Genomic DNA, 16441 nt, shown 5'->3' with positions numbered 1-16441 from the left:
TGAGAAAGTGGTATAAAGAATTATGATTATAATCAACACAGAGAAATATTTTAATACCATGATTTTCTGTTTGACTTGCAGAACTCCTGGCTTAAATTTATGGAATGATAATAAACCTATTTTGCAGTGTGAGAATCAAACATATTTTGGCATCTTGTTTGCCTTCAAAGTGACATGAACAAAAAATCAAATTGCAAAAATGTAGAAAAAGCAGCAAAAAAATTAAATATTCCGTAGAGATTGGCCGGTAAAATATGTGGCAGTTTATTTCACTTACAAAATTTATATAAAACCACCTTCATTCTGGTTAAATTTCAAGCTCAGTACAGAAACTATTAAAAACCTTATACTGATGGCAACCCACCTTTTACATCAGAAATTGAGTCTGACACTTTTGATACAAAAAGCTGACCTTCTTACACTAGTTCGTACAGTTACAGACAGTTACATATAATATGAAAGAAATAAAATCTTTCAACTTCATAACTGTAAATGGAAGGGATTTGGTAAATACTGTAACAAAGTAGGGAACATAAATTACTTTAGAAATAACTCAAAAATTCCATTTCATACACAATAAATTTAAAAAATCTCTGATGGTGCAGAGTGAGGGGAAAAGTTGGATTGCATTATTAAAGGAAAAGTTAAAAGATACACTTCCTGAATGACCAAAGAGTTCCAAGAAGTTTAATTAAAATTTATGCCAAAAATAATGCTTTAGCCTGTAATTGTTCAAAAATAAACAATTATTGATTACACAGAGCTACTTACTATTTCAAAAAATGTTTTAAATTAGGTTTTCATAAACCATTTCTGGTATTTAAGTAAATTTATTACAAACTTCAAATAACTTCCACAGTGCTGTACCTTAACCCTTAGCATAGCCTTTTCCAATCCACAAAAACTATTAATATGATAGAATCAGTACAACTTCTCAGAAGCCAGCCTAATCATGGATATCAACTGGATCATAAAGCAAAGTATATTCTCTAATTTTTTGAACTTCTTGTTATCAAGACTTTTATAATTTTTTATTTTTTGTTAATTGAGAATATTTTTAAAATTTCCTCTCTGTTAAGATTATCTATGAAGATACATATTCTACTACGATCAAAACATTCCTTAACCAGTTTTAAAAGCACTTTTTGGATGCCTGAATCCAGGCTTCCCTGCCATTGTTTTATTAAACACCAATGTTTGTCTCTTTTAAAGCTGGTTTATTATAGTTCTTTGTATAGTTCCAAACAGTGCTTTAAATTTTCCAAGTTTCATATTTATATCTTCAAATCACTCATATGTGGTAGGACAACTAAGACATTTAAAAAATATTAGTGCTTGATAATGAAATTTTCAACAACAATCTTAGATCTGACGTGATATCTTCCTTTGAAAGGCATTACATTTCTTACAGTAGTTGATATTTGTCTATTGTAATCTTGACATAACTTATTAAGTTTTAAGATGGAATATTGCAACTCGTCTTCAGTTTCCTAAAGTATTACCATGTTGTCAGCAAACAGTAATGAATTAATTGCTGTATATTAATTTTCCATTGTACATTCAGTGATGCTATATGAGCAATTCATTAAAACTAAGAATCTTTTTCTTCTTTTTTGTGCAAATTATGCTTGAGAGCTTTTTGAATTTGATTTTTTCCATAATCCTCGTACCATAAAGCTATAGATATTTGGTCACTTGTAAAACTTCTTTCAACCATTTTCTCACATTTTTTATTACAGCAGATTTTCTTATGAAATTATATACAGAAATCTGGTTTCTGCTGTTTTACAGGGACTGAAATGCAGTATTTATTTGCCTATCAAAATCAGATACGTACACTGTGGGATTCACATTCACATTTAGGTATTCTGTATATGAATAAGGATTTTAATTTCCGATTATCTGGATTGGCTGTTGATGTACGAAGGAAATATATTTATTGGACTTCAGGTAAGATATTTCATTTACAAATTAGTCATAGTATAATTATAGAACGCAATTAAATAAGTTGATTATATATGAGATAGTACTCTGTAGTTCCTGTACACATGTATATATGAGATACATATGTTCTCTGTATATATGAGATAGTCTCTGTACTCTGTGAATATTTTTCACGTACAGTATGTGAAGAATATTTTTCTGTGAAATAAAAATAGATTTAGCAAGTAAGTTATTAATAATTGTCTGAAATATTTTAGTATAAAAATTGCTTCCATAAAGTTTTATTCACTCTAAACAATTTCAAAAATCTTCCTTAATTGAAATAGCAATAAATTTGAGGATTTCTTAAAAATTCAGATGACCTGCAAGCAAACTGAAGGGGATTACAAAGGAAGTGGTTTTTTTAGATAATCAATATGTTGTAAAAGTAATCACTGTGTGGAAGAAGTATATTGAATGAAAATAATAAATATTACTTTTAATTTATTATATGTAATTTATATGTATGGGAAATTGAAGCTGTACTTTTGTTTGGATGGAAGTTTTAGTTTAGTTCCTATAACAGTCATCATTGCTTTATGCAATTTTTATATTGTCACAAGACTATTAGAATTGTACTTTGTGGTGCTGAAGTATAGTCTTAGCTTTTTATTATATCTGTTTGTAGATTGGAGCACTTAACATGCCACTTTATGAAACATTGTGCATTATGGTGGATCTCTTTTCTATTCATTACAATTTAGCAAATAATATTAAATTATATGAATGAATAACATCCATATATATATTAAACATGTCCAAAAAAATACCAAACTTGTATAATAAGAACTTTATTAACGTATTTACAACTTTATATAGGTTGTCATCTTCAGAATAGTCTTTGTTGCTGCAATAAACTGTTTCCAACATTTCTTCCATTTTTGGAATGTTTCCTGTAATGTGTTTTTGGAAGTAGTATGCAGCTGTTGCATCATATGAGTGGTTGCTGAAATGTAATGCTCAATTGCTCATAATTTGCAAATGAAAAGAGGAAGTCGAACGAAACAAATATAGCATAAAAGTAAATTTTATTCGGTACAAAAACTTACTCTATTTTTTTCTCATAGTCATCATTTACAGCTATAATCCATGATTTCATCATGGATTATAGCAGTTCATAATTCATGATGAAATGAATACCCCTAATAACCCTCTTTAATTGTGGAAAAAGTGAAAATCGCAGGGCATCAAATCTGATAAGGAAAGAGTGTGATAATACATTCAGATTTTAACATCATATTAGCCTTGGCGGTTGCACACGATGTTTGTGGTCAAGCATTATTGTGCTGAGAATTATCGGCTCTGGTTCTGTGAATTGTCAAACATGATACACGTCTCCTAAGGGGTTTTAATGTTTCTATGAGTCGCACAGAATTTACAGTCGAGCTGGGTTCCAAGTCATTTGTACATTTGGAATACCAGAACACTTTTAAGAAAACCTTTTCAGATTTTTGTGTTTTGAACTTTTTTGATTGTGTTGAATCATAGTGCCAATATTCTTAGTCATTTTTTTTTTTTGGGTTGTAATTATGAACCCGCGTTTTGTCTCCTATCACACAATATCATCTTCATCATAATAATGTTTCAGAAGATGTCCACAATATTCCTTTTGCCGTTAGTTCTTTTTTCTGGTGAAACACCATAAACAGATTTTTCAGTAGCCCAATTGTGCAGTAACATGTCTTACTAATTTTGATTTGCCTATGCGGATGGTGATGCATTGTCATGTGATGCGACAGTCATTTTGAATCGATTTATCCACTTCCTTTTGGTGTTTCTCATGAGACAGAGATTGGTTGAGCGTTGCAAAGTTTATCTTCAGTGTTTGTTTTAGAAGCATTAGACGCTATGATGCCCAAAATTTTATTTTCTAATCTACTCATAGTACTACAATATCAAAATACTACAATCACCAGAAACACCAATATGAAACTAGATTATGGCAGCATCTGTTGCTTTTTGTGACATTTTGTTTTAACATTATGTCCCAATGAGCATTAAATTTCAGTAATCTCTTGTATTTCCTGAATCTCATTTTTGGTTTGACATCTTTTCAAGGTTAGCTTAAATTTTTGGAAACAAAAAAAAGTGCTGGGACCAAGTCTGGGTAGTAGGGTGGATGGGGGTACAATAGTTGTCCAGTGTTTGTCAGATTATGGCAGGTAAGAAGTGAGGTGTAAGCTGGTGTGCATTATTGGGGGTAACCTTCTAAAAAAAAAAATCTGAAAGAATTTCAAAGGTAATACATCTATATTTTGTTGATATTTTGAAATCAATAAAGACGTTCAAAAAAATAATGGAAAAGTTTCTGCTACTGAATGTAGGCTAAGGCTCTCGGAATACAGGAATTCTTGAACAAGATATTATCTTTATTTGCCTTATCCCTTTCTGACTAATCTTTGTGGAATTTTAATCCAAAACTAGTTGAAATGTTACAATAACATCAAGTAATATATCATTACTTTCTAAAGGAAAATAAGTGTATCAAATACAAAAAAAAAAAAAAAAAAAAAAAAAAAATTAGTATTTGTCTCTTAGCTCGACCCCCTTTCATTTTAAGTACGATGTGTATCAGGAACTTTTACAATGAACATTTGGATTTTTCTTTGTATGTATCATCAAAAATCCATTTTTCCTGGCTAATGATTGTGTTGAGTAAATAGTCTTGTCTACCTCTATGATAGCCCTTTTCCACCAATTTTTTGATTCATCTGTGGACAAACACAGCAAAAACCTAGCTTAAATACATAGTTTGGTCAATTATTGCTTCCATACAGGCATTCAGTTACCTGATGCAGATTTTTTAATGATGTTAGTCATTTTATCTAACAGTGTTTAAAATGTGCAGTTCTGAGAGAGATTCATCATCCTTCCAAGCAGTTAGTTACCAATACCTAATTTTTGTTAACTTTACACAATTTTAGACTGAATCTCTAAAATTTCAAAATACGATCAAACTTAACAACCAAATGACCATGAAAAATTCCATTTATTGGTTAATACTGCTAATATTAATTAATTCTAGAAGACTAGTATAGTTTTATATTATATTATTTTATCAGTTAATTATTTCTTATATGGAAAGAAAATTGAAACGGATAGGATTGCACGTCAAGTAAAGGAGGATAGGTCGGAATAATAGATAAGTAATACCAAAATATTTTCAGGTCATATTAAATAGACAATATTTTTCATTTAAACAGTCATTCAGTGATGTTACCTAACAAACATACAGTAGGGTTACTAGAGAAACATTCTCTTCTTTTTTTTTCTTCAGTTATTTGACTGGTTTGAGCAGCTCTCCAAGATTCCCTATCTAGTGCCAGTCATTTCATTTTGATATAAAATCCCTACATCCAACAATTTGTTTTATCATCTAACTTTGTAGTTGTACATACGTTTTAGTATATGTTTGGAGCTACACTCTAAATATATACTTTCAAAAATGTTTTCCTAACGTTTAAATTAATTTTTGATATAAGCAAATCATATTTTTGACTGAAAGCTTGTTTTGCCTGTGCTATCTGGCATTTTATATCGCTCATGTTTCATCCATTTTTTGTAATTCTACTTTCCAAATAACAAATTGTTCCACCTCCATAAACATTTCTCTTCATATTTTATATTCAGTGGTCTATCTACACTATTTCTACTACAATCATTACTTTCTTTTTGTTCTTGTTTATTTTCTTGCGATAGTTCTTGCGTAGAACTTTATCCATGCCGTTCATTGTTTCTTTTAAATCTTTTTTACTCTCAGCTAGAGTTACTATATCATCAGCAAATCATAGCAACTTTATCTTTTCACCTTGCACTGTTACTTTGTATCTAAATTGTTCTTTAACATCATTAACTGCTAGTTGTATGTAAAAATTAAAAAGTAACGGGAATAGGGAACATCCTTGTCAGACTCTCTTTCTTTTTAAAATTATGTAAAATTGGTTAGATTGGTAAACAGTAAAGCTTGAACCTAGATACAGGTTGAACCCCCTTTTTTTAGAAGTCTGTTTAAAATATAACTTAGTCTTTAAAAAGCTCCTATTCTAGATTAAAGAATTACTTTATCAGTAAAAATAGTTTACTTCTCTTATTTTTTTTTCATAATGAAAATAATAATTTTTTATAAAATAAAAATTGGTTTTAATGCAAGTTTTTTGTTAAATCTTTACATCCTGTATTTTTAAATTTTATTCTGAAAAATACGTGTTGTTTACACTTTGTTCAGTGTATGCTAGTTGTTGTTTGTAGTAGTGAGATTTTACTGCAGCATGTGCAATTGTGTAGTAATGTACAGAATGACTATTTATTAATCCTTACTAGTATTCATTATATTTTATTTATTTTATTTTATTTTTATTGTATTTTATCAATAAAATATAATAAAAAAAAAATTGTATTAACTCGATTCAGTCAGCGCCAGATGAAAACATCAAATAATAAATGAATCATTTTTACATTATTTTCTGTTAATTACTTATTTGAATGCGTAACTTTTGAGACAGTCTATTACAACGCCATGCCATTTGTTTACAACAAGATAGCTAAAAAAGTGAATCGAGTAAACCAGAAATCACTGAAATAGGTAAAATTCAAATAAATTAGCAGTTTGAGATAAGATTTTATGTTTATAACTGCCAATTTAATTTATATTTTTTTCTTTTTCAGAAGTAAACGGTGCCTTATTCCGTTTGAACACAGATAATCACAATTTTATACAAAATGCAACGTTAACACGTCCATCTAAAATATCAGTTGACTGGATAACTGGAAATATTTATGTTGTTGAAGATGATACACGAATAATCATTTGCAATTTTCAGATTAAAATGTGTGCACCCATATATACGATTAAATCTAATATGAAAATTGATGCTTTGAAAGTTGATCCAGTAACCAAAACAATGTTTTGGACCGAAAGATATAAATTAAATCAAACATTTACTAAAATATGTAAGTCTGATTTGTCTGGTTTTAATGTAACGGTTGTTATAGATAAAGATTTAGGAATCATTTCTGATCTATTTATTGATTCAATTCATAATCATATTTACTGGACTGATTATGTTACACAGAAAATTGAAAGAGCTACATTCATTGGAACTCATAGACAGCTTGCTTTTTTGTCTCCTGTAAGTATTCAGTGTGGTAGCAATTTTGATAAAATATTTTGTTGATAATCTTATTTGTTTAAAAGAAAACAATTTATTATCCATTGTTTGCTATTGTATTACTGTCATTATATTAAATTATGTTGGAATACTCACTAGTATAGCAATTGTATTAATACTTAATTTTAATATTCATAAATTATGAAAAGTATTAAGTGTTCATTTTTTTATTATTATTTTTCTTTTTTGTATATAACTGTTTTTAAAATACGATTAAGCCATTTACATTCACTTCTCTGTGATGTTTTTTATTACTGCTATTAATTATTCTGCTTCTGCTGTGTTTTTTCATGATGGGGAGACTGATAATAATTTTAAAATAAACTTTAATAACCACAAACCAAACCAAATTTTGTGATAAAACATTTTCAGTTGCTTACTTCAAAATTTGTTAACTCATCTTTGTAACCATTTACAGTGAAATGATATTCTCACCATGGCATCAGTTGATGTTGCTATGTTGCATAAAAAGGTTGTGGAGGGGTTAGCTATATATGTATTTGGTGGGTTTATCTGTTATCTTTTGGTTTGAATATCTCTGGTAAGGCAAATTAACATCTGCAGACAAGAAGGACTAAGCATGCCAACTTTCTTTTCTCTTGTTTGAGCCGTCTGTAGATCACATTAAAAAAACAACTTTATTTTGCATTTGTTTCCTTCTCTGTCAGTACTATTTCATTCTTTGAGTAATTTTCTCTCTCTCTCTTTTTCTTGAAATTTTAATCTTATTTTTGAAAATATTTCAGTCCAAAGTTTCTTTTTGTTTTAAATATATTTAAAGCCTTTAGATCTTTTTTTCCATTTCTAACCAGTTTAATTTAGAAAGATAATTAAAAATCGTTTTTTGTTAATCCGTTGTCCTCTATTCTTTTTAAGTGTATAAAAGCCTCTACTTTTTCTTAGTTTTTTATTTTTTCAAATTTCTGGCTAATTTCTGCATTTGATCTTGATTATTTGATCTTTGATTATTTTTACATTTAGGTTCTAAATTTCTTAAAATTTTTTCTTTCTTTTTAATTATGCTTTTTCAGTTAAAATTCTTTGACTGTCCTGTTATCATTGTTTCTGCTGCATATTAGCATTCTAGTTTTATGGTTGTGTTATACTGTAAAATTCTATGTTAAAAATAAAGCTTTATTTTGTTAGTTTATAATCAATCTAGTTCCATTTTATTTGATTTCATTTTGGAGTTGCATCTTTCCAGAGAGTCATAATGTATTACTTCTTTTTTAGAAATTTCAGTTTATTTTTATTTTTAATATTCATCTTTTTTTTTTTTTTTTTTTTGTCTTCAGTCATTTGACTGGTTTGATGCAGCTCTCCAAGATTCCCTATCTAGTGCTAGTCGTTTCATTTCAGTATACCCTCTACATCCTACATCCCCAACAATTTGTTTTACATACTCCAAACGTGGCCTGCCTACACAATTTTTCCCTTCTACCTGTCCTTCCAATATTAAGGCGACTATTCCACGATGCCTTAGTATGTGGCCTATAAGTCTGTCTCTTCTTTTAACTATATTTTTCCAAATGCTTCTTTCTTCATCTATTTGCCGCAATACCTCTTCATTTGTCACTTTATCCACCCATCTGATTTTTAACATTCTCCTATAGCACCACATTTCAAAAGCTTCTAATCTTTTCTTCTCAGATACTCCGATTGTCCAAGTTTCACTTCCATATAAAGCGACACTCCAAACATACACTTTCAAAAATCTTTTCCTGACATTTAAATTCATTTTTGATGTAAACAAATTATATTTCTTACTGAAGGCTCGTTTAGCTTGTGCTATTCGGCATTTTATATCGCTCCTGCTTCGTCCATCTTTAGTAATTTTACTTCCCAAATAACAAAATTCTTCTACCTCCATAATCTTTTCTCCTCCTATTTTCACATTCAGCGGTCCATCTTTGTTATTTCTACTACATTTCATTACTTTTGTTTTGTTCTTGTTATTCATCTTATATTCTGTTATTACTTTTAATTTTTTTTTGCAATTATTGCCAGATCATCCACAAAGGCAAAACAAAAATCTATTTCTAGATTGTTTATTGTATTTAATTAAAAAAACTATTATTATTTTAGATTCCATCTCTGGGTTGAGGCAGTATTTATATAACACATTTTTTCCCAATGAAATGGGTCTATTAATTTTTTGCTTCATACTATCTGACTTGATTTTTCTTGAGGCTGTGACAGATAAGACATTTGAAGTGCTAGAGGCAGAATTGCTTTGTTGAGTTCAATGATGTTCATCGTGTACTTGGACTCTGTGATGTAAAAGAACGAAGAAACACTTACCACGGTTGAATTCATATTCATTTAAGTAGACCTGCACATATGTGACCATATATTTGATTTGATTTGATGTAAAAAGGCAACAGGAAACCATTTCACTTTTCATTTTCCCCTAGTGAACCTAATGCAGAATCATTGTTACTCTTGGGAATGGCTATGTCATTTTCAGTAATAACTTGCTAGTCGTGTCAGGTCATCTACAATCATTAATTATGGCACTTAACATACACATCATTTCGAATATGTTTATTAATTTTACTTTTTTTTTTAATCTAATCTAGCATAAACCTGTGGATATGGCTATATTTGAAGATTATGCTTATTTCTTAGTTGAATCAAATAATCCCGTAACACTTCATTACTTAGAATCACACGGTAATGTCTGGAGATGTGGTATACATGGTTCTGTCAACTGGAGATGTGAATTAAAACGCATAGCACCAAAAAATTATGGTATTCCATATCATCTTGAAATAATGCATGAAGCTCTTCAAATAAAGGGTAAATAAAAAAATGATTTTTTTATAAGTTATTTGAAAAAGAAATAAAAATTATTTTTGTTTTGTTTGTTGTCGTATAATAGAAACAGGCTACAAATTAGCAACTATTTAACGTCAAATAGGCTACTATAAATAGCTTATACCTTATGAGGTAAAAATTCCTGTTCATCTTAATAAAATTAAGAAAAGTATGTAAAGGATCAGTGTAAAGCCATGGATTATTAGCTGAAACTGTATGGAATGTACAGATTTATACATATTATTTTTTACCTTAAATTTATTAATATACATTTATATAAAGTATAAAGCCAGGAGAGTTCATCCAGATTTATTTACTAATATTGTTTTCCAATTGTACTTTTAAAGCAATTTAATGAAATTTTCAATTAATTTCTTTTTTCACTGTTAACTACGGCAAAAGAAAATATTACTTTTGATCAAAAAAGTTGACCTCTGAACAACTTTTGCATTTTGGGCTGTAGGGACTTTAAAAGGACCTTTGTAAAAATTAATGATAAAAAATGTTACATGTGTGTATGCATTAATTTCATATTAATAATTATTTATTAGTGGTGGAGGTAAAATCCGACTGAAAATTATGTCATCAAATTTCTGCAGTAACTTGGTAGTTTGTTGACTGATTTGCAGAAATTAAGAATCACTATGTTAATAATAAAAATTTTAACATTTTCAGTAATAAAATGTGTTTTGATAGATCTAATGATAAACCAGATGTAGAAGATTAATAATAATTAATGTGGATGTGATTTTGAGATTTGTGAATCTTTTTACACCATAATTCTTTATTTACAAGAGAATGTAGGTGTAAGCATATGCTGATATTACTGAATATTCATTATATGAGGGGTCTAGATGCAAAACTGGACATTTCCCTTTCACACCATTTTCTACAAGCTAAAAAAGAACTTCCTAAACAAACAGTTTTTAATCTAGCTTGATAAAATTTTTTCTAATAATTCTTCAGCCAAATTTATTTTTTGAACATGAAATAAATATTTTAATAATCAATGTAAATTGGTTATTTTGGTTTAAAATTTGGAAATGTCCAGGTACACACCTCTCTGTCTTCCTTTTTCTGTTTAGCCTCCAGAACCATCATAACGTATTATTTCAGAGGATTAATGAGGATGATATGTATGAATGTAAATGAAATGTATGAATAGACTGGGTTAATCTTTTGTTCCACAAGCTGTGTCATTGTGTTTAAATACTGATTATGAATAAAATCAAAAATCAGCTATCTCAGTCCATAATGGCTTATAGTGCTTTGACAGCAACAAATCTAGCTTTGACTGTTTTATTTTCACTCCCTTTTGTAATGTCAATGGATTAATATCAGCTAATGTTCTATTTTGTTTCATCAGAGATAATGTTTTGCTGATGTCTGATTTATAGGCTCTCCTCTATTAAGAACTTTGTAATCTTGTGAAAGCTTTTTACATGTTATTATGATTCTTAAGCATTTACTTATTTGAAAATGCCAGTTGGACAAAATTTTCAGGATATTTTATTTCTCAGTTTTCTAATCACATACCTGAAACTCAGAAATATTAATCACAATACTGTAATGACTAAAAGTTTCTAAATAGTCATCCGGTTGGATTATACTGGTTTTCGATGAACTTCCATTTCTATTAGGTCAAAAACATGGTCTGCTGGCAAGTAAATTTGTCCTGTTACAAGAAACACAAGTTCTACTGTATTGATATTAGTAGGAGCATCATGAGCAAGCCACTTTTGGCACATTATAACAGTGTTGAATTTTTGTTCTGGCCCTACATCCACTGGAGACCAGTTGAATTGCATCTATTTCTGGGGTAAATTCTGAATTTTTTAATCTGTGATAAACTGCTGAAGATATTTTGCCAGGTTACTCGACCTGTGGGGTCATCAGCGTAAGATGACATTCAGCCCGGAGATGACAATGATGATGCTTCTCAAAGACAGTTTGGCAGTGAGTCAGCGAGTCCAAGTTTAGATGCCAGGCTAGCGCATAAAATACATTCAGGTTCAAAAGTACCTTGGGGTTTTTCTAGTCAAGAAAACGCAATTTAAGAAGAACCATGGGAAGGTCACACGTGACATTCACATCGGTGGCATCCTGACTCAGGGTAGATCAAGGCTGAATGATGTTTTTTGCTGAGGTTTTGAAGATGACCTCCAGTAAAGCCCGTAAGGGCTAGATACAGAGGGGGTGACATGGTGACCAAAATTGCCACATGGAGGGTATCTCCCCCTATGGGGTCAGGATTTCGCTAGAACCTTTTGAATGATCAAGTTCTGACCATGTATAACAAAAAGCGTTATCTTTGGTCAGGTCGCTTTTTGAAGAAACTTGAACTATTTTAAAATTATAAATGTAAATTTTGTCTTGAGTAGTATGTAGCTTGGTCAAGTATCCTTGGTAGTGGCATGTTTTTTTGACGATCAAAACTGAATTTCATAACATTCCTCACTGAAGGTAGGAAATGTCCACCTTTGTATCTAATGCAGACATTCATACACGTAAATTGATATGAAATGTCAAGTTTTGCAATAAAGCACGTTTACTATTTGGTGTAAACCTTTTTAATAGTAATCATCCTTTCTTAACCTCATTATATTTTGCATCTAGACCCCTCATACATTGAATATTATTATATTGATTATATACTGATAAATTCAGTGATTTCTCCATCAGATAAATTTTTCTTTAAAAAACACAAAATAGCAGACAGAATAAAAACGAGTAGAAAAATAATGGTGCACAGTTCAACATGTTAATTTAGAATCATTTTTGGAGTTTTCTTGAAATCTCTTGTATGCAACTCACTTTCAAAGAAATTTGGTTTCCATTCAGCATAATACTCTAACGTAACATTTTTCAGCATAACATTTTTCTTATTAAAAAAAATATTTTAAGAATAACTTTCTTAAATTTCTAATATTAGACCAACTTAAATAAAATATTATTTTACAAAAAGTAACTTAAATGTGATTTTCTGTTACCATATACTTTTCAACTCATCCAATAAATGTATTTGGTATGATCCGGCGACTTAACTGTTTGGCCCGGAGTACCATGAAATGTTGTGGTAGATTTTAGAGCGAATATGGACTTATTTGATGATGAAGAAATAAAACAGCTCCTTGTTGCCTTTGAATTGTTATGTTTAATATGTTGTTACTCTTGACATAATAACTAACATGACAAACTAAACTGACAATAATAAATTCTAACATAACTAGATTTGAACATTATCAAGTATACTACTAGTAACACTAATTTTCCATCCGGACAAAATGAAAAATATGGCGCCGAATGAATACAGGTTACTTATACGATCATGACCGCTCCTCGCAGCATCATGATGTAGAACTTATTGTATGATGAGAGCTTACTGGGAAGCTCTAGATTTCGCTAGGTAAGAGCACCAGACGACTAAAAGTGGAACATAACAATATTATTGAAATAAATTTCCCTTAAAATCTTCAATTTAAATAAATATATTGGTAAAAAAATCATTAAGATCAATTCAGTAATTCTTGAGTTAAGGACATTAGTAAAAACAAAAATATGGACACTAAGAAATGATGATTATTTTTTTATTAGTATTGTTGTATTTTGTTAATATTTTAAATGGGAGTAAGGTAATATAATTTTAATTAATTATTCTCCATACTTTTAAATCCAATAGAATTTTTATCTCACGGTATAACTTCATGTAACTTTATATAATACATTAGTTTTTTTGTTTGTTTTTAAAATTATAGATCCAAATTATTGTAAAAGAGCAAATTGTTCAGAACTATGTGTTCTTAGTGCAACTGGACCAGTTTGTCTTTGTCAAGATGGGAAAAAAGTAGCATACAATGAAGACTGCCCATTCAATTCTGTAAGTATTACTTTTATCAATTAATTCTATTCTTTATAAATATTTTAAGCTTATTCTCAGGTTTGATTGGATTGAACACTGAAAGAGAATTTTTTTCACAGCCAGAATTTCATCATTAAAAATATATTTTAAAACACATTCAGGAATATGTGAAAAAATGTATTGTTACTGTTTATGTTTTTGCTTGCCACATACATTTCAAAGGTTCCTTTTTTAGGAAATTAAACAGTTATATGAGGTTTGTTCAAAAATAGACAGATTGTTTTTAATTACACACCAACAGAGTTATCTAGTGATGTGCCATTGGCAGCATTGTGTTCTGCATAACCTCCTCTGTAACCACATGTTCTTGGATTGTTGATATCTTGCTTAGTTTTCACGTTATTGTTATTTGAGTGCAACTTATTTAAGTATTAGTAGAGCGATTTTTGCAGTGTGCCACTTTTTGATGATTGAACTTTTTGTTTCAATGTCATAGTCATATGAACTTTTTGTCTTGATGTCATAGCCCTAAACCCAGCTTTCGTCTCTCACTACGATCCTTTGCATGGTTTCATTGTCATCGGCTTGTTCAAGGAGTTGCCAGCAATTGTCCACATGATGTTCTTCCTACTGTTCGGTCATCAAACGAGGAACAAACTTTGCTACAACTTGATGCGTGTTCAGTTTTTCAATCAAAATATCATGGCATGATCCAATTGAGATGCTAACTCTTTCTGCAAGTTCTCTGACAGTTAATCGGCGATTTGCATGCACTAGATTGTTGATTTTCTGAATGTGTATGTCATCAGTTGAAGTCGAAGGCCTTCTTGGTCAAAGGTCATCTTCAATTGACTGACAACCACTTTTAAATCATGAAAACCATTCACAATATTGTGTATGACCCAGAGCACCATCTCCATAAGCTTGTTTCAAAACTTGAAAAGTTTCTGTGACTGTTTTTCACAGTATCACACAAAATTTTATGTTGTATTATTGCTCCCAAAAAATGTACCGCTACTAACACTTAAAATGTTACACTCAAATAACAATAACACAAAAAATAAACAAGATATCAACAATTCAAGAACATGTGGTTACAGAGGAGGTTATGTGAAACAAAATGCTGTCAACCGTTCATCACTAAATATCATAGCCGTAAACATGGCTTTTGTCTCCCATTATGATCCTTTGCATGAATGTTTCATCATCATCAGCTCGTTCAAGAAGTTGCCAGCAAATGTCCACTTGATGTTCTTTCTGCTGTTCGTCGGTCATCAAACGAGGAACAAACTTAGCTGCAACTCGATGCGTATTCTGTCTTTCAGTCAAAATGTCATGGCATGATCCAATTAAGATGCTCACTTGCAAGTTCTCTGACAGTCAATCGGCGATTTGCATGCACCAGATCGTCGATTTTCTGAATGCGAGTATCATCATTGATCAGGAAGTCGAAGGCCTTCCTGATCAAAGGTCACCTTCAATCAACTGATGACCACTTTTAATCATGAAAACCATTCGTAACATTGCGCACAACCCAGAGCATCATCTACATATGCTTGTTTCAAAAGTTAAAACGTTTCTGTGAAAGTTTTCCCCCGTTTCATGCAAAGTTTTACGTTGTATCATTGTTACCAAAAATCACACATTATAAAAATCAATACCAACACATTGCACTCAAATAATAATAACAAAAAAACAAGATATCAACAATCCAAGAACATGTGGTTACAGAGAAAGTTATGTGGAATACAATGCTGCCAACTGCATGTCACTAAATACGTTGGCATGTAGTTAAAAATATTTTCTGAAATGTTAATTAAAATATTTTCTGAACAGACCTTGTTTGTTACTTTGATCCAGTCCATCTAGGAATAAAGTAGGAAAATAATTTCAAGTTGAATGATTGAGTAAATGCATCAGCTTAATAATAAAATAAAAATCAGAATAAATTTAAAAAGCTTATTAATCCTAATAAAGCAGAGAAGTAGCATAAGGTACACAATAGAAAAAGATAATCCACCCTCCTTTTCAAAATGAACAAACACAGGTATAAATTTTTTATAATTCACCATCACAGTACTCCCATTTTCACATTAATTTTAAAATTTATATTAAATTATAACACATGAAAATTGTTAAAAGAATTTCTAAGTTATAACAATATTTCAATTATTGCGGTACTTATTTCTTATGATAAAATTTCAAGTATGCAAAAAAAAAGAAAAATCGCATCAAAGTGTATTTATTATAAATAAATTATGTTTTAATGAAAGATCTGTATTATGAATTATCAACTTTATTAAAATGAAAATATTTATATACAAAATTCACAAATTTCATTATAAAAAAACTGGATCTTTCAAAACTTTTTAGCAACAACAAAAGCACTTATATTTTGTCTTGACTTTCTATATTCAAAGGAGTGGAATTCGAGATGGCAGATTTACAAGCCTAGAAAGTAGTAAGAACTCGTATCATTGAGGAACTGTAGACATAACATCAAGGATATTACATTTTTAACTTCAGTTTCATATAATTTGAGGAATAAACTAGTCTGCTAGTCTACATCAGGTGAATAAGAAGATTCTAATCCTTCATTAAGGATTTCATTTAA

General features: G+C 30.0%; 1 protein-coding gene and 1 long non-coding RNA gene across 7 annotated transcripts in view; one reads left to right on the top strand and one right to left on the bottom strand.

The window, feature by feature from the left end:
* The window catches only part of LOC142332058 (uncharacterized), a 100439-nt gene that overhangs the window by 31701 nt on the left and 52297 nt on the right, over positions 1-16441 (bottom strand). The window lies entirely within an intron of this gene.
* The window catches only part of yl (Putative vitellogenin receptor yl), a 144566-nt gene that overhangs the window by 108710 nt on the left and 19415 nt on the right, over positions 1-16441 (top strand). For all 3 annotated transcript variants that reach the window (XM_075378230.1, XM_075378231.1, XM_075378232.1), the window contains exons 25-28: positions 1792-1950; positions 6649-7112; positions 9731-9950; positions 13724-13845. In XM_075378230.1, the coding sequence (XP_075234345.1) occupies positions 1792-1950; positions 6649-7112; positions 9731-9950; positions 13724-13845 (965 nt within the window). The remainder of the gene's footprint in view (positions 1-1791; positions 1951-6648; positions 7113-9730; positions 9951-13723; positions 13846-16441) is intronic.

The sequence above is a fragment of the Lycorma delicatula genome, chromosome 11, assembly GCF_047948215.1.
Source record: "Lycorma delicatula isolate Av1 chromosome 11, ASM4794821v1, whole genome shotgun sequence".
Taxonomy (NCBI): domain Eukaryota; kingdom Metazoa; phylum Arthropoda; class Insecta; order Hemiptera; family Fulgoridae; genus Lycorma; species Lycorma delicatula.
This window is presented reverse-complemented; position numbering and strand designations above follow the sequence as displayed.